General features: G+C 45.4%; 1 protein-coding gene across 4 annotated transcripts in view; it reads left to right on the forward strand.

Annotated features, from left to right (window-relative positions):
• Nucleotides 1-25432, forward strand: part of DNAJB6 (DnaJ heat shock protein family (Hsp40) member B6) — a 127767-nt gene that overhangs the window by 46215 nt on the left and 56120 nt on the right. For 3 of the 4 annotated variants that reach the window (XM_075315446.1, XM_075315448.1, XM_075315447.1), the window contains exons 6-8: nucleotides 1658-1777; nucleotides 3168-3312; nucleotides 6741-6811. In XM_075315446.1, coding sequence (XP_075171561.1) covers nucleotides 1658-1777; nucleotides 3168-3312; nucleotides 6741-6811 — 336 coding nt within the window. Of the gene's footprint in view, nucleotides 1-1657; nucleotides 1778-3167; nucleotides 3313-6740; nucleotides 7571-25432 lie in introns of those variants that run through there. The other variant, XM_075315449.1, reaches the window with a different exon arrangement.

The following is a 25432-nucleotide window of genomic DNA, read 5'->3' on the forward strand; positions in this document are numbered from 1 at the left end:
AAGTCATCTCCACTATGACTCGGGCCCGTAAGTCTTCCTCCGCTAAGATCTATCACAGGACATGGAGAATTTTCCTGTCCTGGTGTCGCTCTACCGACCCTCCTCCTTGGCCTTTCTCCTTGCCGACCCTTCTGTCTTTTCTACAGTCCGGTCTGCAGCTAGGACTGTCCCTCAGCTCTCTCAAGGGACAAGTCTCAGCTCTGTCAGTCCTGTTCCAGCGACGTCTCGCTCGGCTGGCTCAGGTCCGCACCTTCATGCAGGGCGCGTCTCACATCATTCCGCCCTACCGGCGGCCCTTGGATCCCTGGGACCTTAATTTGGCTCTCACGGTTTTGCAGAAACCCCCCTTTAAGCCTCTTAGGGAGGTTTCCTTGTATCGTCTTTCACAGAAAGTGGCCTTTCTGGTGGCCATAACTTCCCTCAGGAGAGTCTCTGATTTGGCTGCGCTCTCTTCGGAGTCACCTTTTTTGGTTTTTCATCAAGACAAAGTGGTTCTCTGTCCGACTCCGGACTTTCTCCCTAAGGTGGTCTCTCCTTTCCACCTTAACCAGGACATTACCCTACCTTTTTGTCCGGCCCCTGTTCATCGCTTTGAGAAAGCGTTGCATACTCTAGATCTGGTGCGTGCTCTCCGGATTTATGTGTCTCGCACCGCTGCGCTTAGGCGGTGCACCTCTCTTTTTGCGCTAACCACAGGTCGGCGCAAGGGCCTCTCTGCTTCTAAGCCGACCTTAGCCCGTTGGATTAGATCGACCATTTCGGACGCCTACCAGAGTACTCAGGTGCCTCCCCCGCTGGGGATCAAAGCACACTCGACCAGAGCTGTCGGTGCCTCTTGGGCTTTTAGTCACCAGGCTACGGCTCAACAAGTCTGTCAGGCTGCCACTTGGACTAGCCTGCATACCTTTTCGAAGCACTACCAAGTGCATGCTCATGCTTCGGCAGATGCGAGCTTGGGCAGACGCATCCTTCAGGCGGCTGTCGCCCATTTGTGAAGTTAGGTTCTGCCTACTTCTTAGTTTATACTGTTTCTTTCCCACCCAGGGACAGCTTTGCAACGTCCCATGGTCTGGGTCTCCCATAGGAACGATAAAGAAAAAGAGAATTTTGGTTACTTACCGTAAATTCTTTTTCTTATAGTTCCGTATTGGGAGACCCAGCTCCCTCCCTGTTGCCTGTTGGCAATTTTCTTGTTCCGCGTGTTATCACCGGCTGTTGTCGTGGACAGAGTCTACGGTTCCGGCTCTTGCTCTGTTCTACTTGTGGGTGGCTATTCTCCTTCAGCTTTTGCACTAAACTGGCTGGGTCTGCTCACCAGGGGGTGTATAAGCTCAGAGGGAGGAGCTACACTTAAGTGTAGTACTTTGTGTGTCCTCCGGAGGCAGAAGCTAAACACCCATGGTCTGGGTCTCCCAATACGGAACTATAAGAAAAAGAATTTACGGTAAGTATCAAATTCTCTTTTTCAACAACGTCTGAACAATCTTTTTTTCTTTGAACCCGAAACAGTTGTCTTATAGTGTCAGTGGCACAAATGGGAGGTTTTTTTTTTTTTTTCCTCACATTTATGCATTCCTTTATGATGTGTCATTGCAGAGCTGGGGATGTACGGATTTATTGACCTCTTATGTTTACCAACATTATTCTTTTTCTTCAGACGACCCTTTCGATGACTTTAGAAGAGGCCACAGGGGAAGCCGCAGGCCTGGAGGTTCCTTCTTTTCCGCTTTTGGAGGTTTCCCTAGTTTTGGTCCCAGCTTTAATACTTTTGATTCAGGTATTTTATTATATTTGGATATATATTTTTTTTTTTTTTTTTCCTAAGCTTCTCTGAATGCTGCCTTTAAACAAGTATATTGCCTGCTTTCCTGCACGCTTTTTCCATCTGAAAAGTCTAATGATAGTGATTTGATTTTTGTGTATTTTATGCAATTTGTGCACACATACTACTTTTGTTACATGGACTGTACACATTACTCCTTACAAGGTGCAGTCCAATTCAGTAATATCACTAAGCAATTGTTTATGGCCAGGCTTAAGTGGGTTTTTCAATATTGGAAAACGTTTGGCTGTCTGTGTGGCTGTCTGTGTGGCTGTCTGTGTGGCTGTCTGTGTGGCTGTCTGTGTGGCTGTCTGTGTGGCTGTCTGTGTGGCTGTCTGTGTGGCTGTCTGTTTTTACTTTCAATCAGTGGATGGGTCGAGCATGGAGTCTCCCTGCCACTGTTCGTGTTATCTGTTTGTCTGCGGCGTTGACTGCACCATAAACTGTGGTCAGCAGCTTGTGCTGTTGGCTTGGGCAGAGCCACTGAGCTTTATTATTGGCTGCAGCGTTGTCGATGTTGTCACCGCTGCAGACAACAAGATACCTGGCGCAATGGCAGACGTTCACTACTGGATACTGAGAGGGTGGGATGTTAAGCAGAGCAAACTTATTTCTTTGTTAAATGAAGAAAAAAAAAATGCAGGTAGTCATGCATCCGACCGGTGTTCATCTGCAGCGTTCCTTTCTATTCCTCCTTCTTGTATCACGATGGCTGGTCAGTGTCTCTCTTTGGTGCACTCACATGCGCTGTCAACCAAACGATGACTGTAACAATATTACATAAATTATTTTTTTTTATGTTGCTACAAGTCTAATCCAAGCAAAGCCTCGAGGTTCACATCCTCCTAAAAAGAAAAGTTCAGGAGGAGGTCATACATGTCACTTGTGCTTATGTATGCATGAGGTAAAAAGCAGGAGCAACAAAAAATCTGTGACTCAAATGTCTGCTAGCATCTGAATGGTAATGTTAAATGTCACGTTTAGGTGCTGGGAGTGATATCTTCTAGTGTTCATATTCTTTGGAAAAAGGCAAAGACCCTAAGGAGCCTTTAGATGACTGTAGGGGGAGACACGCAGCATGTGATTGATCTTTGTGCTGTCACCTGCAGGTTATCCCTCCTCTTACACTGACAAAAATGGAAAGTGACCCCCCCCCCCCTCCCCCTCTGTCTATTCTCTAGCTAAAGATTCTGTATTTTAATATTATACCGAGGTTTAAATCTTTAAACTTGTGGCTGTAAGCAAATACATACTTGACAATAAAAAAAGACACCCAGAATGTGTTGTGTTTTTTTTTTTTTTTTATCAGAAATGCATTAGTGGTAACCTTTTTAATCTTAAACAGGTTTTACCTCATCCTTTGGTTCCCTTGGACACGGCGGTTTCACTTCCTTCTCCTCTTCATCATTCGGTGGCTCTGGAATGGGCAACTTCAAATCTGTATCAACTTCCACCAAAATGATAAATGGCAGAAAAATTACAACCAAGAGGTACGTTCATTCTGTTAACTATAGTTTTTGTTTTTGCCTGTGAGCATTTCTGAATCTGCAAATGTAAGACTCTATTCACACTGTTCAGGGACTGACTGGGAATGTATAGAAACTGGCATTTCACACAACAGACGTGGTCTACGGATCCTTGAAGTGGCATTTGCACCAAATGGTACCTCTCTAGCCCCCTTACTGCAGATTGTCATATGTACTCCAGCTCTGCTCTTGTGTAGCTGCCTGTGTAGTAGCTTCTAGTTAGTAAATTCAGTGCTTGCTTTTGTAACCAGAAACTTCAGCCAATCTCCTTTCCTAGGACTGCAGAATGGGAATATATATGTGTGTGTGTGTGTGTGTGTATATATATATATATATATATATATATATATATATATATATATATATATATATATATATATATATATATATATATATATATATATATATATATATATATATATATATATATATATATATATATATATATATATATATATATATATATATATATATATATATATATATATATATATATGAGGATGTAGATTACGAACGAAAAGATGCACCTTGGGATTATAATGGGGGAAACCTTCTCTTTACACCCGGATGTCTCCATCACTTCTATTTAAGATTGGGTGAAGCAGGGGTACATGTGCCTGATACTGGCTTCATTCAGACAGGGGCTCTTCAACGCCCCATTCTCGGGATCGGGGTAACTTATTCCCTATACCATATATTGGAGAACTTGGACATACCCTTTAATTTGAAGTCCAGCTATGGGTTAATGCAATACTCTAGAAGCTGAGTTCATTGCATATTAAAGTATAACGCTACTTTCCCACAATCCGTATATGTTGAGCTTGTTACACTGCATAATTTCTGCACCATCTCCGCCTTTTTTTTTTTTTTTTTTTTTCTTTTCTTTTCTTTTTCCATGCGGTTTTTATGCGTTTCCTCTGTGGAAATGTATGTATCTTTTTACTTGTGGAATTTCCACATCTAATGCAAGTCTGCGGGAAAATCTGCTCAGATGGCTTGGCATTCCCACCAGAGAAATTGACATGCTGCAGAGTGGGAAAAATATACACCGGTCAGTTTACGCAGCATAAAGCACACAGTGGACAGATCTCTATTAATCCAATCTACTTTTTGTACTGTTAAACACTGCGTTTTTGACTCGGGCAAAATATGCAGGGTCAAAAAGTGAGAAACGCGTCATGGGCACGTACCCAAGTGTTCAGACTAGTCCTCTAAAACATATGGTCCCCTGCCGGCTAGTCATAGTATGTTTTTATGAAATACCAGTCAGATTTATGCCTCCCATGGTTGGGCAGCAGAAAAATCTTGGCAGATACTCTTTCAATTCCTGGCTTATATAGCATACAATTGCTGACTGTGCTTTGTGTGGGATTTAACAAATCGCATCCACACTTTTTAGGTGCTTTCGACACCTAAATTGACATTTTCTTTTTTTTTTTTTTCTTGCATTCATCATGGACGTCTCTTGCAATGCAGCGCGTGATAGCGGCAGCAAACACACGGAACACATGCAGGTCTTATTAGCAGCAGATCTGCCCATGTGCAGGGTCTGTAAATAGACAGCCCCTCCATTTCCTTCCAGGTTTTTATTGGGGCTTTTTTCTCTTAACCCTTTTGAGATCCCTGTTGCTGATAGCATAGCTTTCAGACTAGAGAACCTTTGTCTGTGGCTGCTACGTCCTTTATTGTGTTTCCATGGTGAGGGAAAAAAAAACAAAGGCTCGTCTGAAATCCATCATCTTGGTGACATGTTTTATAGACTTGAGGCAATGGTTCTCTATTGAACTGTCTCTTATGTCAAAATAAAGGAAATGTGAGAGCAGCTCCCTATACTCCTAGGTGAGCAAATCCCTCTGTGGTGCACGGCAAAAAGCCAGGGAGCTCAAGAGGAGTGGAACTTTTGACATGATAGTTGGAAAACCAATAAGGAAAAAAACTGAACATGTGGTTTATTACACAGGCAAGCACTAGTTGGACAATGCACTCTGTGACCATTGCCTGTGTTCCTACAACTAGGCATCAATTTCTGCCTAAATTTCTAGGAGTGACTACAGAGAAATGACATCAAGCAAATACTTGCATTCTCCATAGAATATCAATCAACACCGCTTTAACAGACATGTCAGGAATGGTGACAGATCTTTAAAGGCAACCCATCGGGACTGTTTTATTAATGTAATCTAGCGGTGTGGCTGTATAATATATTAGGACAGTGATAAAAATGATACCCGTACTGTAGTGCTCCGATGTGCCAGCATTCAGGAATCGAGATTTGAAGCCACATGCAAATTAGCTTGTAAGTGCCTAGGGGGAGTGTCAGGCCTCTAGGCACTTTTGGCTCATTTTCATGTCTTTTGAAGCTGTTTTTTGGCACTGGCACAGCAAATGACTGCAAAACATAACATTTTTGCTGTTTTACTAGGGCCTATGTAACCATACCACAAGGGTAACTAGTAAAATAGGCCAACAAAAATATATATTTTTATATATATAATTTTTTTTTTACTTTTTTTTTTTTTTTTTTTTTTTTTTCTTCACAAATCTTTATGAAGAAAAAAATTAGGTTTTTAGAGTTAACCTGTATAATCAAAGTTAAGGTATGTTACAAAATGTTAAAAAGAAAACCTTTTTATGAGCTGTTCTGTTAGCTTGGCTGCAGCGATGCCCTGTTTGCCACATGTGAATACTGCACCTAATCACTGGCCTAAGTGTTACATGGCACGAGACTATGGAGACTGATTTGCGCCATTATGGTCCCTGTGTCTCAACATTTCATCGGGATTGAACCAGTAAGGCCGGGGCCACACTGGGACTAATGCAATCCTCGCATGACACTCGGCTCACACTGGCAGCACAGCAGGAGCAGAGTGTCATGCGAGTGTGTCACTGCGACTGAGGTCCGATCATGCGATCGGACCTCAGCTGCGGGGGATGGAACGGCTCTTAGGAGGAGCAGGCTGACACGGAGGAGGAGAGGAGGGGATTTATCTCCCGCTCTCCTCCGTAGCCGGCTATTGCCATTCTCGCCCTGCACTCGCGGTACACCGGTGTACCGCGAGTGCAGTGCGATCTTTTTCTCGTCCCATAGACTTGAATGTGTGCAAGAGAGTCTCTCATTACAGTTGCAGCATGCTGCGACGGTTTTCTCAGTCTGATTGGGGCCGAGAGTCTCTCATGGGTGCTGGGACATAGGCTAATATTGGCCCGAGTGGAATGCGATGTTTTATCGCATTCCACTCGCTCCGATTTTCATGCCGTGTGGCTTAGGCCTAAGTCTGCCTTTTTTTTTTCTTTTTTTTTTTCTTTACTAGTGCACTAAATACTGCTGATGTGAGTGACTCAGAAAATCTTTTGGAGCCACATAGTGATCATCTATAATGTCTGTCTTATAGGATTGTTGAGAACGGACAGGAACGTGTTGAAGTTGAAGAAGACGGTCAGTTAAAGTCCTTAACAATAAATGGTAAGGAGCAGCTGCTACGCTTGGATAACAAGTAAATTCAACGCACGCATGTATCAGAAATATTAACCTAAACAAGCGCCATTTGTGGATTATCAGGAACATTTTTTGAAGAAATCTAAAGAACTTGTCTGTACGTAATCTAAGACATAACTAAAAGAAGCTCGCGGAGAGTTTCTGGTGTTTGTCATAGACTCTCAGTTCAAATTTGGGACCACGCTCATAGGACCATACAGTTATTTTTTTTTTTTTTTTTAATATATTGTTTTCTTCTTTGTCTTTAGTATCGTACATTTCTGTATGCACTTTAAGCGTTTACCTTCAAATTGACAGTGGGGGTCGCGCTTTGCAGACCTCCCAGGTAGTAGAAGGGTTAAACGAGAAGTGAGCTGTGATATTTCACTAGTGGTTGAACGCAATGTTCACTAACCGCATGACATGTTTTTCTCATTTTGTATGAATTGTGAACCAAGTGTTAGTTGTCCTACCTGCTATTAATCCAACTTTCCCAGCAAAACATGTTTTACTGTACGGACTCATCCATCTTCTTAAAGTAGAGGATGCGGAACGACAACGGATTTCCACGTTCTGTATTTGCAGGTTTGTTCTTGTTTTCTATCTGTGCATGAGTGCTGAACGCCGTTGTGTAACTTTGCCGAGCAAGAGACCTTTTTTTTATTTTATTTTTTTTTATAATTTTTTTTTTTTCTTTGTCATTTGCTAAAAAGTTGGATTTGAATAAATGCTAATGTTTGTAGTGCATTCTTTTATTCCTGGCACTTGTAGCATTCTTGTGTCTGTGGGTAAATTTGGGTCACGTTCACAACAAATTTTGCCTCTCGCACAGATGAGCCGCCACGTTTCCCGCACTGATAAAGACAAGGGGAATTTCTTCCAAGCCAAATTCCCGGCAGCACTCTCTACTACTCGCTTCTGCTTCTCTTGTGTGATCTTATCAACTCCGAACCGCAAAATGGAGAAATCTTGTTTGTAATAAAACGGCATGATATGCGGAGTGTCACTCCTTCACTGTCACTACACGAATGAAGGAAATCCTAATTTGTGCGTGTGCAAATCACCGGGTATGTGTACAGAAAAACTTCACACTTAGGTTTATGCGGAAAATGCAAGGAAGATTCATTTACTTGAAAAATTGCAACCAAGATTTTTCCATGCTCCCTGCTTCAGTTCTTTAGCTCACCTTCTAGCTGTCCAGTCACTACTAATACATGGTGCTAGGGTCCATACAAATATAAAGGACTTACCATACTTTTCATTTGATGACAAACCCCAAATTTAGACAAAAATGGGGGGGGGGGGGTATCTGGTCCATCTTATAATCCGGTAGTGTCTTACTAGGGGGCTGGCAGCGGTGCTAGGGCGGTGTAGGAGTTGGGCGGTGCTGCAGGTGTCACGGATACTCGCGGCGGGTGCTATGATGCAGGAGGAGCATCCAGAATCTGTCGGCGGTGCGGGCTTCAAACAAATGGCGTCTGGAGTTGACGTGTGTGCAGATGGAGCTCTTGGCTCAATGACCTGCTCAATGAGATCTCATCTGCGCACACACCACTTCCACAACGCTATTTTCCTTAAGGCTATGTGCGCACATAGCGTTCTGTCCCTGCAGAAATTTCTGCAGCGATTTGAAGAGCACACGTGCGCTTCAAATTTCTGCAGAAAGAGTCCGTAGTGAAAAAAAAGCAGATTCCATGCGCTCTGAGTGCAGCCCCTCCCATAGACAGAGTGAGGGGATGCATGCAGAGCGCATGGAATAAGTGACATGTCACTTCTTAGAACGCGCGCTTCAGGCAGCAGCCGAAGTGCTGCGCTCTAATACGCCACGTGCGCACGTCTCCTGCATAATCTTCATAGATTATGCTGGGGACGCAGGACGCATGCAGTTACGCTGCGGTGCAGATCGCAGCATAACTGCATGCAAATACGCAACATGCGCACATAGCCTAAGTCTTCTTCAGGTAGATCAATGGGCGGAGGTGGCGCATACGCAGATCAGATCCAGAGCGCAATCTGCGCACACGCTGACTCTGGGTGCCATTATTTGAAGCCCGCACTGTTGACCTTTTTAGAGTGACGGTCAGCACCGTGCCTGCAGTGTCTCTCCTGCCTCCTCTGACCCCCTCTCCACCACACCTGGTAAGCTACATTTGAATTATAAGACTCACCCCTCATATTCCTCCCAAATTTTTGGGAGGAAAAGTCTTATCTTAAAAATACGGTATTCAGTTCTTCCATACTGGATTTTCCCGTCAGGGAGCTCTTTGAAGGGTTCAAGTCCACCTTTCAGGACCGTTCTATGTTATATTTTTTTTTATGTATGTTCTTGGGCTAAAAATTGATTTGCAATTTTGGTTTCATTGACATTTTTTCGCACCATTTTGCCTTTTACAGGGTTTGTTTCCCTGCCCAGTCAACTTTGAGGTATGTAGTCCTAAATCTGCCAAAAAGACCGATATGTCATATACTCACCTGCCATATCCGTCATAGTAAGCTGACTGATAGATTCTCAGTTACCTCATTCTGCAGCCAGCAGCACAGTGCAACTCAAAGGCTATAAAGGCAAGCTGTAATGAAACCCAAATGCTAAAAATTATTTTTAGCTCTAATTTCATTTCAGTTGTTCATTAAAAATGGACCTACCCTTTTTATTGCAGGCCTGGCACACCTCTAGTCATTTAATAGTGACTGTGCTATAAAATATCTAATGCGAATATCCTAGGAATATCCTATTTAAGAAACCAGTAAGGTATTAAGGAGGTTTAGAAGTATAGTTCAAAAGTTTGTCCTTTTTCATCCCGTCATCTTATATCATGGTTTTATTAGAACATCAATCTTTCCAGTCAAATTCAGTTTTACTGGTTTCTTAAAACACACAATAGGGTGTACTGTCGAGTCTGACCATGCAAAACTGCTGACAGTGCCAGATAGGAGAGGTGTTAAATATACCTTTTTTAAAGAGAATCTGTCAGCAGGTTTTTGCTATGTAATCTGAGGACAGCATGCTGTATGGAGTAAAACGCAGATTTCAGTGGTTTCTCTTTATCAAGCTCAGTTGTTAACTTGCAATGATTGTTTTAGCACTAGAAACTTATCATTGGTTGGACTACAGCTACTCCACTTGCCTGGTAGTGTGACCACGCCCAATCCGGTGATGAGCTACTCGCAGTCTATAGACAGTGTATACAGAGAGCTGTGGTGTGGGTGTGGTTAGCTCTCTTGAGCTCTGCTTCATGGTAAAGCTGAAAAAAAAAGATAAACCGCTAATTGTGTCAAATGCTGCACCCTGTAAACTAAGTGATGCATTGTTGGAATCAGGGTCTCTTTTCCTACATTACGAGGGGCGATCTAAAAGTAATGATCAATAATAAACACAATGAATATATTAAAAAAAAATAATGTATTTTTCTACATAGTCTCCTAAACAAGTCTATGCATTTAGTCCATCTGTTTTCTAAACTTAGAATTCCCTTCGAAAAAAATTCTTGATCTTGACCCTCAAAAATCCCCAACAGCGGTTATCACGTCGCTATTGTCAAATTTCTTGCCCCGGAGGTGTTTCTTGAGGCGAGGAAAGAGTAAAGTCACTGGGGGCTAGATCTGGTGAATAGGGGGGGGTGTTGCACCAGTTCAAAGCCCGCTTCTTGAATGGTTGCCATGGCAACTGCAGCTTTGTGAGCCGGCGCGTTATCTTGGTGTAACAGCACTCCAGCCCGCAGTTTGCTGCGCCTTTTCTCCTTGATAGCCTCCCGCAATCTTCTGATTTGTTCTGCGTAGTAGGAGCCCGTTATAGTGGTTTCCCTTCTCCAAATAGTCCACCATAATAATTCCTTCAGCGTCCCAAAAAACGGACGCCATAACCTTCCCTGCTGAGCTTGACACTTTGAATTTCTTCGTCGGTTCATCTGCTCGTTTCCATGTCATCGATTGTTTAGTTTCGGGATCAAAGTGGTGGATCCAGGTCTCGTCCATGGTCAAAAAACGTGACAAAAAATTCTCCTTGTCTGCTTGGAACTTTTTGAGATTTGCTATTGAAATGTCAACTCGTTTCTTCTTTTGCTCATCGGTTAACATTTTCGGCACCCAACGCGCGGAGACCTTTCTCATATGCAATTCTTTTGCAAGGATTATTTGAATACTGCCATATGAGATCCCTATGACCTCAGCTACATGCCTGATAGTCACTCTTCGATCTGCCAATACAACTTCTTCAACTTTTTTCACGTTTTCTTCATTGAGGGGGGACGTGGATGGGTGTCCTTCACGATGTTCATCTTCCGTCGATGTTCTTCCCAGCTTAAATTCCTTGGCCCAGCGTGCAACTGTGGAATATGGAGGAGAATAGTCACCCAATGTTGCCACCAAGCTGCTGTATGTCTTGGTAGTCATTTTTTTTCAAGCAGAGGCATTTGATGACAGCTCTGAGCTCGTTTTTTTTCCATTTTGATGTTCACTCCTCGGCAATTCATATTCAAAATGAATGTAGCTCCCGGGAATCGTGGCCTATTTAAGTGATATTTTTTTTTTTTTTTGGACTAGTGGGTACATAAAATGTGTTTTCTCATTTTAATTTCTGTGTGCAATTGAAATAACCGATTTTATCATTACTTTTGGATCGCCCCTCGTATGCTGCTGTCAGTTGAGGTAGCAGAAACCTGACAACACATCCCTTTTAACTATACTGCACTTCTTGGAAGGTGGTCTGCAAGCTCCCCCCATCCCCCTTTGCTGATCTTAACTTTATTTTTTTTTTTGTTTATAGCGTGATCGCAGCAGCAATACACATGATGGACCAAACAATATACCTGTATATGGCAATTCTAATTCATAGGTGTGAAAGATCAATGTCCAATGCAATAAACAAACATTAACATAGATAAGGCCTGAATAGTTGTTAAAGTGCAATACAAAGACCATTGGCATAAGGGGTGCTTCACACACAGCGAGCTCGCTGCCGAGATCGCTGCTGAGTCACGCTTTTTGTGACGCAGCAGTGACCTCATTAGCGATCTCGCTGTGTGTGACAATGAGCAGCGATCTGGCCCCTGCTGCGAGATCGCTGCTCGTTACACACAGCCCTGGTTCGTTTTCTTCAAAGCCGCTCTCCCGCTATGACACACAGATCGCTGTGTGTGACAGCGAGAGAGCGACAAATGAAGCGAGCAGGGAGCAGGAGCCGGCGTCTGACAGCTGAGGTAAGCTGTATCCAAGATAAACATCGGGTAACCAAGGTGGTTACCCGATATTTACCTTAGTTACGAGCCTCCGCAGCTCTCACGCTGCCTGTGCTGCCGGCTCCGGCTCTCTGCACATGTAGCTGCTGTACACATCGGGTTAATTAACCCGATGTGTATAGCAGCTAGGAGAGCAAGGAGCCAGCGCTAAGCAGTGTGCGCGGCTCCCTGCTCTCTGAACATGTAGCTGCATTACACATCGGGTTAATTAACCCGATGTGTACTGTAGCTATGGTAGGAGAGCAAGGAGCCAGCGCTCAGTGTGCGCGGCTCCCTGCTCCCTGCACACACAGCTGTGCGCTGGTAACTAATGTAAACATCGGGTAACCATACCCGATGTTTACCTTAGTTACCAGTCTCCGCAGCTTCCAGACGGCAGCTCCGTGCAAGCGCAGCGTCGCTTGCACGTCGCTGCTGGCTGGGGGCTGTTCACTGGTCGCTGGTGAGATCTGCCTGTTTGACAGCTCACCAGCGACCATGTAGCGATGCAGCAGCGATCCTGACCAGGTCAGATCGCTGGTCGGATCGCTGCTGCATCGCTAAGTGTGAAGGTACCCTAAGGTTAATCAGAATCAATCCAAATTATTTCATTTGCTAACAAAAGGACACTAACACAGGGTGCCAGAAGTGCATGTGCCCGCTGATGAGCCACAGTGCCCTGACCCGATTCTTCAGAAAGCCTTATCTATGTTAATGTATGTTTATTGCATTGGACATCTGATCTTTCACACCTATGAATTAGAATTGTGATGTACAGGTATATTTGTTTGGTGCCATAATAATCTATAGCGCCAACATATTCCGCAGCGCTTTACAATTCAGGAGGATGATATACAAACAAGTAACAGTTATAGAAAAAATACAATAATTAGAATAGAAAAAAAGACAACCCTGCTCGTGAGCATTTACAATCTACTATGAGATGAGGGACAAGGTACAAGTGCTTATTTACACTGAAAATGCAGCCATCTCAAGGAAATGGGGGATAGATAAAGGCTGCCAGAACCTTGAGATGCATTTGGGTGTGATGGAGTTTGACGTGGGGTTATGTTCTGAGAGGTCGTGGAGAGACTGAATTTATTTCGGCTGTGGAGTGTGATAGGCCGCCCTAAAAAGATGCGTCTTTAGGGAGCGTCTGAAGCTGAGTAAGTTGTGATTCGTCCTAAGTTCTTGGGGGTAGATTGTTCCAGAGGATTGGTGCAGCCCAGAAGAAGTCTTGAATCCGGAAGTGGGAGATTCGAATTAGTGTGGATGTTAGTCGAAAGTCCATTGTGGAGCATAGAGAACGGGTAGGGTGATACAGAGAGGAGGGTGGAGATGTAGGGAGTGCCGCACCATGGAGAGCTTTGTGGGTGAGAACAAGCAATTTGAATTGGATCCTGTGATATATGGGCAGCCGGTTCAATGCCTGGCACAGAACGGAAGCATCTGAGTAGCGGTTAGCCAGATAGGTGACCCTGGCTGCTGCATTAAGGATGGACTGTAAAGAGTTTTTAGTTAGGAGGAGACCAATTAATAGTTACAATAGTCAAAGCGGGAGTGGATCAGGGCCACAGTGAGGGTTTTTGTCATTTCCATTTTGAGAAAGATGTGAATTCTAGAGATGTTCTTGAGGTGCAAGTGGCAAGAGATAGTATATCGAAGGTGAAGGAGAGATCGGTGTCAAGTATAACACCCAGACAGCGAGCCTGCTGCCTAGGAGTTATCATGGTGTCGCGCACAGAGAGTGAGATGTCTGGTTTAGGAAGTTTGGAAGATGGAGGGAGAAGTTGAGTTTTGGAAAGGTTAAGTTTCAGATAGAGAGCAGACATGATGTTATAAACTGCAGTCAGTCCCTGGTGTTCTGTAGTACAGCGGGGGCCAGGTCACGGGATGGGGTGTATGTTTGTGTCATCGGCATAAAGATGGTACTGGAAGCCAAATCTGCTCATGGTCCATCAGGTGTATTGCTGCTGCAGTCACACTGCCTTGTTTTTATGGGTGTGGGGGTATTTTTAAATGTATCTCAGCCGGTTTCTGTGTGGGGATGTTTTGTAGAAAATTTTGTTAAATTAAAATGACTTGTATGGTCTTTGCTTATGGACGCAGTTATTAATGGCTGGTTTATCCAATGCAGTCTGGGTATGCTACCTGCTGGAGTTTTAGTAGCAGCAATAATAAGAACCTGTCTACCAGCTGCTGCTTTGCAAGATCCAAACTGCTGACAATGTCATGGGTTTCATATCCTAGCATTTCTGTATGTCAGGTGTCGATTTGTATTGAATTCATGATGCCCTACAATTTTTAATTCACTTTTTCTTTGTCGCTCCATTGGGAGACCCAGACAATTGGGTGTATAGCTATGCCTCCGGAGGCCACACAAAGTATTACACTAAAAGTGTAAAGCCCCTCCCCTTCTGCCTATACACCCCCCGTGCTCACGGGCTCCTCAGTTTTTATGCTTTGTGCGAAGGAGGCAGACATCCACGCATAGCTCCACAGCTTGGTCGGCAGCAGCTGCTGACCAGGTCGGATGGAAGAAAAGAGGGCCCATAACAGGGCCCCCAGCATGCTCCCTTCTCACCCCACTTTGTCGGCGGTGTTGTTAAGGTTGAGGTACCCATTGCGGGTACACAGGCAGGAGCCACATGCTGTTTTCCTTCCCCATCCCTTAGGGCTCTGGGTGAAGTGGGATCCAGGATCGGTCTCTAGGCACTGGGACAGTGCTCCCTCCGCAGCCCCTGGGAATCTGCAGGATAGGAGCTGAGTATCGTCAGGGACAAGGCCCTGCTACTATGAGGTACTCTGTGTCCCCGTGGGGACCGCGCATGGAGCGCTGGTGCCAGACACTTTCCAGCACGGCTGGGTGTGTTAGTGCGCCGGACATGCAGCGCCTGTGCCAGACACTTTCCAGCACTGCTGGGTGTGTTAGTGCGCCGGACATGGAGCGCTTGTGCCAGACACTTTCCAGCACGGCTGGGTGTGTTTGTGCGCCGGGGGACTACCGCGCGGCCGCGCTTATTGCCGGCCGCGCTTATAACTTTAGTCCCCGGCTTCTGCGGCCTAGTGTCGTTTATTCCCGCCCACAGGCCTGCCAGTCAGGGAAGGGGCGGGACGCTGCACGGATCGTCAGCGGAGGGCTGGAGCATACATTAGTATCCTCCTCCCTCCTCACTCAGTACAGTGGGGCACTGGATTCCCGCACTTTTCTTGGGCACGCCCACGATCTCCTCCTCCCCACAGAACGCCGGCAGCCATTCCTGTCAGCGATTTCAGACGCTGGAGAGGAGAGACAACACAGGGAGACCCAGGCAGGGAATCCGGTGACCACACAACTGCTTTAAGCGGTCGGTAAGCAGCACCTATGGTGCTGGCCCCACTGAGTACCGAAGTGTATATGTATATATATGTATATATGTATATGTATATGTGTATATATATATATATATATATATATATATATATATATATATATATATATATATATAATATATAGGCTATATAGGCTATACATTGCACTGTACGGTCGCTCTGTTGATTTTTGGCTATATACCCTCCTGCTTGTTCTCAGAGGAGACAACGTGTCGTCTGCAAAAAGCAAGGGTGCCAAAGCACAGGCGTACTTTGCAACTTGTACCTCATGTACAGCTGTACTACCGGCAGGTTCCACTGACCCTCATTGTGTGCAAGGCTCGGCCCCTGTGGCACTTACTCAGCCGGAGCCTCTGCGACTGGTGGCCCAGGTGGATCCACCTGCTACCACTGTCCAGGTGACAGGGACGGAGTTTGCAGCCTTTGCTGACAAACTGTCTGAGACTATGGATAAATGGTCTGCTAAAATACTGGAAGCATTGCAGTCCAGACCGGTGATTCAGGCCCCGGGCTCTATCCAATCCTTGACCCCTGGTCCCCCTCAGGCTATGTTCGCACGTTGCGTTTTTTACCGCGTTTCTGCAGCGTTTTTGACAGCAGCGTTTTTGCGCAAAAATGCATGCGTTTTTGATTTCCAGCTAAGTCTATGGGAAAAGCAGAAATCCTGTCTGCACTTTGCTTTTTTTTCTGCAGCGTTTAATTTGCATATTTGTGGTCAAAAACCATGCTGAAAAAGAAGCAGCATGTCAGTTGTTTTTGCCATTTCTGCAGCGTTTCCTTAACATTGGAGTCAATGAGAAATGGCAAAAAGCAACCAAAATCACAATTCCTGCGTTTTTCATGCTTTTTACCTGCTTTTCAACTGCGTTTTTGGCTCCAAAAACGCATGCTTTTCTGGCCTAAAATTAATGGGTTCTAATGTTCCTTTACACACACACAATAACCGAAAATTTAAATGTAAAAAAATAATAAACTTTAGCTATTTTTCTGTTAAAATGTGCATAACCACTATTATTACATTAAAATTGATAATTTCCCATATAATTTTATTAAAAGTTAATTTTATACTTTTTTTTCTCTTTTTTCATTCTTTTTGACTAATTCAACTTTATTTCTCAGTGTCTTGATCTCAAAAACGCATCTGCAGAAACGCAGGTGAAAACGCAGGTTGAAAACGCACTAAAAACGCGGTAAAAACGCATGCGTTTTTAGCGCTAAAAAATTGTCAAAAGCCATTTGGTCAAAAACAAAGGGAAGGAAAACGTGCAGAATAAACTGCAGGTACTCCGACGCAACGTGCGCACATACCCTCAATTGGAACAGCAAAGTGCCCCTGGGGTATCCCATAGGTCCCAGGGTGAGGTCTCTGACACGGACCGCAGTCCCAGGCCGACCAAGCGGGGTCGCTGGGAAATTCCCTCCACCTCATCACACTGTTCAGGGTCCCAGCAGGGGGACTCTCTGGAGGATGAAGCGGAGGTATCAGATCAGGATTCTGATCCTGAAGCCGCTCTCAACCTAGATACGCCTGAAGGTGACGCAGTAGTGAATGACCTTATAGCGACCATCAATCAGGTGTTGGATATTTCTCCCCCAGCTCCTACAATTGAGGAGTCTGCTTCTCAGGAGAAATTCCGTTTCAGGTTTCCAAAGCGTACATTAAATATGTTTCTGGATCACTCTGACTTCAGAGAGGCAATCCAGAAAAACCGAGACTGTCCAGACAAGCGTTTTTCCAAGCGTCTTAAGGACACACGTTATTCCTTCCCCCCGAGGTTGTCAAGGGCTGGACTCAGTGTCCTAAGGTGGATCCTCCAATCTCCAGACTGGCGGCTAGATCCATAGTTGCAGTGGAAGATGGGGCTTCACTCAAAGATGCCACTGACAGACAGATGGAACTATGGTTGAAATCCATCTATGAAGCTATAGGCGCGTCTTTTGCCCCAGCATTCGCTGCCGTATGGGCACTCCAAGCTATCTCAGCTTGTCAGGCACAGATTAATGCAGTAACACGTACATCTGCCCCGCAAGTGGTGTCCTTAACCAATCAGGCGTCGGCGTTTGCGTCCTACGCCATTAATGCTATCCTGGACTCTGCGAGCCGTACGGCGGTGGCATCCGCCAACTCGGTGGTACTCCGCAGGGCCACGTGGCTACGCGAATGGAAGGCAGACTCTGCTTCCAAAAAGTTCTTAACCGGTTTGCCATTGGCTGGCGACCGCTTGTTTGGTGAGCGATTGGATGAAATCATTAAACAATCCAAGGGAAAGGATTCATCCTTACCCCAGTCCAAACCAAACAGACCTCAACCACGGAAGGTACAATCGAGGTTTCGGTCCTTTCGGACCGCGGGCAGATCTCAATTTTCCTCGTCCAAAAGGCCTCAGAAAGATCAGAGGAACTCCGATGCATGGCGGTCTAAGTCACGTCCTAAGAAGACCGCCGGAGGAACCGCTCCCAAAGCGGCCTCCTCATGACTTTCGGCCTCCTCAAACCGCATCCTCGGTCGGTGGCAGGCTCTCCCGCTTTTGCGACGCCTGGCTGCCACAAGTAAAAGACCGATGGGTGAGAGACATTCTATCTCACGGTTACAGGATAGAGTTCAACTCTCGTCCTCCGACTCGTTTCTTCAGAACATCTCCACCCCCCGACAGAGCCGAGGCTCTTATGCAGGCGGTGGGCACCCTGAAGGAGGAAGGAGTGGTGATCCCGGTTCCTCTTCAGCAACGGGGTCACGGTTTTTACTCCAACTTGTTCGTGGTGCCAAAAAAGGACGGATCCTTCCGTCCCGTTCTGGACCTAAAGCTGCTCAACAAGCATGTGAAAACCAGGCGGTTCCGGATGGAATCGCTCCGCTCCGTCATCGCCTCAATGTCCCAAGGAGATTTCCTGGCATCAATAGACATCAAAGATGCTTATCTCCACGTACCGATTGCACCAGAGCATCAGCGCTTCCTGCGCTTCGCCATAGGGGACGAACACCTTCAGTTCGTGGCACTACCTTTTGGCCTGGCAACAGCCCCACGGGTCTTCACCAAGGTCATGGCAACAGTGGTGGCAATCCTACACTCTCAGAGACACTCGGTGATCCCTTACTTAGACGATCTACTTGTCAAGGCACCCTCTCAAGGGGCATGCCAACACAGCCTGAACATTGCTCTGGAAACTCTCCAGAGTTTCGGGTGGATCATCAATTTTCCAAAGTCAAATCTGACACCGGCCCAATCACTGACATATCTTGGCATGGAGTTTCATACTCTCTCAGCGATAGTGAAGCTTCCGCTGAACAAACAGCGTTCACTACAGACAGGGGTGCAATCTCTCCTTCATGGTCAGTCACACCCCCTGAGGCGCCTCATGCACTTCCTAGGGAAGATGGTGGCAGCAATGGAGGCAGTTCCTTTTGCGCAGTTTCATCTGCGCCCACTTCAATGGGACATTCTCCGCAAATGGGACAGGAAGTCGACGTCCCTCGACAGGAACGTCTCCCTTTCTCGGGCAGCCAAAGCTTCCCTTCAGTGGTGGCTTCTTCCCACTTCTCTGTCGGAGGGGAAATCCTTCCTGCCCCCATCCTGGGCTGTGGTCACGACGGACGCGAGCCTGTCAGGGTGGGGAGCGGTCTTTCTCCACCACAGGGCTCAGGGGACTTGGACTCAGACAGAGTCCTCCCTTCAGATCAATGTTCTGGAGATAAGGGCAGTGTATCTTGCCCAAAAAGCGTTCCAGCCGTGGCTGGAAGGCAAACAGATCCGAATTCAGTCGGACAACTCCACAGCGGTGGCATACATCAACCACCAAGGCGGGACACGCAGTCGGCAAGCCTTCCAGGAAGTTCGGCGGATTCTGCTGTGGGTGGAAGCCACAGCCTCGACCATATCCGCAGTTCACATCCCGGGCGTAGAAAACTGGGAAGCAGACTTTCTCAGTCGCCAGGGCATGGATGCAGGGGAATGGTCCCTTCACCCGGACGTGTTTCAGGAGATCTGTTGCCGCTGGGGCATGCCGGATGTCGACCTAATGGCGTCCCGGCACAACAACAAGGTCCCGACGTTCATGGCACGGTCTCAAGATCACAGAGCTCTGGCGGCAGACGCCTTAGTTCAGGATTGGTCGCAGTTTCAACTCCCTTATGTGTTTCCTCCTCTGGCACTGTTGCCCAGAGTGTTACGCAAGATCAGGGCCGACTGCCGCCGCGCCATCCTCGTCGCTCAAGACTGGCCGAGGAGGTCGTGGTACCCGGATCTGTGGCATCTCACGGTCGGCCAACCGTGGGTACTACCAGACCGACCAGACTTGCTGTCTCAAGGGCCGTTTTTCCATCTGAATTCTGCAGCCCTGAACCTGACTGTGTGGCCATTGAGTCCTGGATCCTAGCGTCTTCAGGATTATCTCAAGAGGTCATTGCCACCATGAGACAGGCTAGGAAACCAACGTCCGCCAAGATCTACCACAGGACGTGGAAAATATTCCTGTCATGGTGCTCTGCTCAGGGTGTTTCTCCCTGGCCGTTTACCTTGCCCACTTTTCTGTCCTTCCTTCAATCCGGATTAGAAAAGGGTTTGGCACTAGGCTCCCTTAAGGGACAAGTCTCTGCGCTCTGTCTTTTTTCAGAAGCGCCTAGCCAGACTTCCACAGGTTCGCACGTTCCTACAGGGGGTTTGTCACATCGTACCTCCTTACAAGCGTCCGTTAGAACCCTGGGATCTGAACAGGGTGCTGATGGTTCTTCAGAAACCACCTTTCGAGCCAATGAGGGATATCTCTCTCTCACGCCTTTCGCAGAAAGTGGCCTTCCTAGTAGCAGTCACTTCGCTTCGGAGAGTGTCTGAGCTAGCAGCGCTGTCATGCAAAGCCCCCTTCCTGGTGTTTCACCAGGACAAGGTGGTACTGCGTCCGGTTCCGGAATTTCTCCCTAAGGTGGTATCCCCTTTTCATCTCAATCAGGATATCTCCTTACCCTCTTTTTGTCCTCATCCAGTTCACCAATGTGAAAAGGATTTGCACTTGTTAGATCTGGTGAGAGCACTCAGATTCTACATTTCTCGTACGGCGCCCCTGCGCCGCTCGGATGCACTCTTTGTCCTTGTCGCTGGCCAGCGTAAAGGGACACAAGCTTCCAAGTCAACCCTGGCTCGGTGGATCAAGGAACCAATTCTCGAGGCTTATCGTTCCTCCGGGCTTCCGGTTCCCTCAGGGCTGAAGGCCCATTCTACCAGGGCTGTGGGAGCGTCCTGGGCTTTGCGGCACCAGGCTACGGCTCAGCAGGTGTGTCAGGCGGCTACCTGGTCGAGCCTGCACACTTTTACGAAACACTATCAGGTGCATACCTATGCTTCGGCAGATGCCAGCCTAGGTAGGCGAGTCCTTCAGGCGGCGGTTGCCCACCTGTAGGACGGAGCCGGTTACGGCTCTATTATGAGGTATTATTTACCCACCCAGGGACTGCTTTTGGACGTCCCAATTGTCTGGGTCTCCCAATGGAGCGACAAAGAAGAAGGGAATTTTGTTTACTTACCGTAAATTCCTTTTCTTCTAGCTCCAATTGGGAGACCCAGCACCCGCCCCTGTTTTTTTGTGTACACATGTTGTTCATGTTGAATGGTTTCAGTTCTCCGATATTCCTTCGGATTGAAGTTACTTTAAACCAATTATAATTTTTTCCTCCTTCTTGCTTTTGCACCAAAACTGAGGAGCCCGTGAGCACGGGGGGTGTATAGGCAGAAGGGGAGGGGCTTTACACTTTTAGTGTAATACTTTGTGTGGCCTCCGGAGGCATAGCTATACACCCAATTGTCTGGGTCTCCCAATTGGAGCTAGAAGAAAAGGAATTTACGGTAAGTAAACAAAATTCCCTTCTTTTTCCTCGATCTCGTTCCATTTTCGAGATAAAAATGCTAACTCCGTTGTTCTCCACCAGGTGGCGCTATAGGTGGTTTCATTGCATAGCGCATGGCTACTTGTCTATACCTAGACACCACTTCTATGCCTATAGCTGCCGCCGTTCTCACGTTAATGGCAGTGGACAGGATATGGGTGGATACTATATATATATATATATATATATATATATATATATATATATATATATATATATATCTTTTTATTTGCCACGTAGACATAGCAAGTAAGTTTTGTTGCCATTGAATTTCCTAATTCACATCAGGTTGTTTGTTTCTTCCCACTTCATTGTCACATACCTGTGCCTACGTATATCCAGATAATTATTAAAGCGTTTGTTTGCACATTGTGAGGGTAGCAGCCTTTGTCTCCACTGATTTGTGCTGAGCCGCGCTACCTTACACTGCCTACAGACTACTGTGGCGCTCTAAATAACATAGCACATGGCTGTAAAGAGACCAAGTAGTTTTAGTGAATGCTCTAAAAAATATATAGAAATACCATATATTTTTAAACTAAGAGACTCCTTGCTATAAGACATACCCTAGGTTTAGATAGCAGAAAATAGGGAAACAGTTTTCCTATTAATTTAAAACAACTTTGCTGTCAAGTAGAGGGGTCATTACCATTAATTTTAATGTACTAGGGTAGAATAGGGAGGTAATAAATATATTGCTGGTGTCTTTGTAGTGCGTATTATATGCAGACAGTGTGTAAGATATGACACACACACACACACACACACACACACACACACACACACACACACACACACACACACACACACACACACACACACACACACACACACACACACACACACACACACACACACACACACACACACCTTACCCTTGTGAAAGTATTCAGCCCCCATGAATTTTTCAACCTTTTCCCACATTTCAGCCTTCAAACATAAAGATAAAAATTTTAAACAACAAGTGGGATACAATTGTGAAGTTGAACGAAATTTATTGCTTGCTTCAAACTTTTGTAAAAAAGAATAAACTGAAAATTGGGGCGTAAAATATTATTCGTCCTCTTTACTTTCAGTGCAGCAAACTCACTCCAGAGGTTCATTGAGGATCTGCATGATCCAATGTTGTCCTAAATGACTGATGATGATAAATATAATCCACCGGTGTGTCTCCGTATAAATGCCCCTGCTCTGTGATAGTCTCTGTGTTCTGTTTAAGGGTACTTTCACACTTGCGTTCTTTTTCCTTCAGTCACAATCCGCCCTTTTGGAAAACAGCGGAATCCGTTAACGGATTCCTCTGTTTCCCATAGCTTTCTATGGATGACAGATTGTGCCAAAAGTACCTGCCTTGTTTCCGCTGGCCGACGCTGCAGTGCTTCCGCTGGGCGGAAGGAACGCAGCATGTAACGGTTTTTTGAGCAGCGGAATCCTTAGGATTTCACTGCGCATGCTCTCTCTGGCTCCCTGCACCCGTAACCAGGGTACACATCGGGTAACCAAGCAAAGTGCTTTGCCTAGGTACCCAATATTTACCCTGGCTAAGTGTGCAAGGAGCCAGTGCTAAGCGGTGTACGCTGGTAACCAAGGTAAGTATCGGGTAACCAAGCAAAGTGCTTTGCTTAGTTACCCGATATTTATCCTGGCTATGTGTGCAGGGAGCCTGACACTTCCCCGCTTGGCTCCGCCCCCTCCCGCACTCCACGCCACATGTACACACGCAGGCGTACATGCGCACAAACACTTACCTATCCTCAGCACCATGGTCCCGCAATAGTCTGCCGCCGGTAACTGTAAAAAAAAAAAAACTGATTCCATTTGTTTTGTATGATCCGTTGTGCCACTATATGCAACGCATCCGTCACACAACACAATGGATGCCGTTCAACCCAAGTGTGAAACTAGCCTAAGGTGCAGATGGCATCATGAAGACCAAGGAACATAACAAACAGGTCTGTGATACTGTTGTTGAGAAGTATAAAGCTGGATTTGGTTACAAAAAGATTTCCACAACTTTAAACATCCCAAGGAGCATTGTGCAAACGATCATATTTGAAATGGAAGGAGAATCATACCACTGCAAATCTACCAAGACCTGGCCGTCCCTCAAAAATTTAATCTCAAATAAGGAGAAGACTGATCAGAGATGAATCCAAGAGGCCCTTGATCACTCTGACGAAAAATGTAATACAAGGAGAGCTCAAAACTGGTTCACAGACTAAAAACTCCTTAATATAAAAAATATCAATTTTATTAACAAAAGCATTTAAAAACACTTCCACATTATATAGAAAATATTAATTGGTGCCATACAAAGATTCCAACATATATCCCCCTTATTATTCTAGTCCTATGTGTTACCCCAATTAAGGAACAAGAACAAATGTCAGTAAGGCGCAGTATACAAGTATATCCCTAAACAGTCCAATAGTCAAGGGTCCTACAGTCAAGATCCCTAAAAGCAGCACTTCTTTTTTTTACCCTAAATTAGTCGGTTCTGCACTGAGATATAATTCTGTATATACTGCCACTTCCTATATTAGTGAGGAGGCTGTCAACCTTCTACCCCTAATCGACCCGACGCGTTTCCCCTTCAAATAGAAGGTTCTTCAGGGGTCATCAAAAAGTAGTATAGAGAAATACAATTAATTTATACATTATCCTCCAATCATACAGTGAATACAGACATAGTTTTTGTAATCTCCCCAAACAGAGTACATCAAACGAATGATCTTCAGATTGTACAAATGACTATTATAGTCTCCTCTGGTGCTGTCGTATCTTTAGTCTCCAAGAATTGCCAGGTAACACAGAGTTCCACAAAATATTAGCGTGGATATTACCGAACAGAGAATTCCCGTTATAGAAATATTTTACCAATTTTTGTCATCTCATTCGGGACAAGGCTGTATTTTCAAGGTGAATGATGATGTCACCTATTAAAAACATGCCTATTCATAATTCCCCTTCAGCAAGCTTTTTCCTTTTCAGTGTCCGTGTAGATAAATGGACTAGAGTCCCCTCAGGTTGCAATTGGCATGTCCTGGTCCAAATAAGTTTAAAACTATATACCAGCATGTAGTTGGGGCTCCCTGTGTTGTTCAGAGCGTGCCCAGCCTTAACTTAAAGGGGATGAATATTATTGCACGCCCCAATTTTCAGTTTATTATTTTTTATCAAAGTTTAAAATAAGCAATACATTTCGTTCACCTTCACAACTGTGTCCCACTTGTTGATTCTTCACCATAAAATTTAAATGTTTTTTCTTTGTTTGAAGCCTGAAATGTGGGAAAAGGTTGAAAAATTCAAAGGGGCCGAATACTTTCGCAAGGCACTGTAGGATGTGTGTGAACACATGCACACAGACAGCTCTGCTACATGACATACAGACACAGACATAGCTCAGTTACATGCACATATAGACAAACCCATTGCTCTGCTACATGCAGTTACTTTACATTACGACATCTTGCAATTCCTGATCGGGATATGAATAGCACATGCATGTCCTGAGCTGCTGAAGGACTTTCCACATAGTTAACTCTAGGTCTTTTCATGTCTTGTGATCAGTCACATGACCTCAAAGGTCTTGAAGCTAAATGGTTAGCAGGTCCTTCACTTGGTGCAGCCTCCACTCAGTAATGGCAGCTTCCTCTCCTGCTGCTCACTGATCATAGATTAGTGCAGAGCAGGAGGAGAGGGCAACACTCTGTGATTAGGGAGGATGCTGTGCCTGCGTTCTCCTCCATCACAAGAAGCTGCCTCCGGGCTTTAAGGCGCACCTACTTTTTTTTTTTTTTTTTTTTTTAGCAGGAGTTTTGCTTGTTTAAAATGTGTCTTATAACCAGCAAAATATGGTACTTTCTTTTCCTTGTATATTGAACCCTTATGGTTTGTTCTCCTTTACACAGAACATGGCATCTGATTCCCGGTCGTGCACTACCTGCCATATCATAGCCAGAAATGTTTTACCCCCTTCCCCACAGTTATGAAGTAGGACCTATTTCAAGGGTTGATAACTCACATTTTCTAACCTGTTGCTGGTCAGTCATGTATGGTTTTTGTATTGCTCATGCGTTCTTCTGCTCTGCAACTTACGGTATAGACAATGTACAAATGCTTAGGCACTTATCCCTTGATACAATAGAC

Source organism: Anomaloglossus baeobatrachus, chromosome 6, assembly GCF_048569485.1.
Source record: "Anomaloglossus baeobatrachus isolate aAnoBae1 chromosome 6, aAnoBae1.hap1, whole genome shotgun sequence".
NCBI lineage: Eukaryota > Metazoa > Chordata > Amphibia > Anura > Aromobatidae > Anomaloglossus > Anomaloglossus baeobatrachus.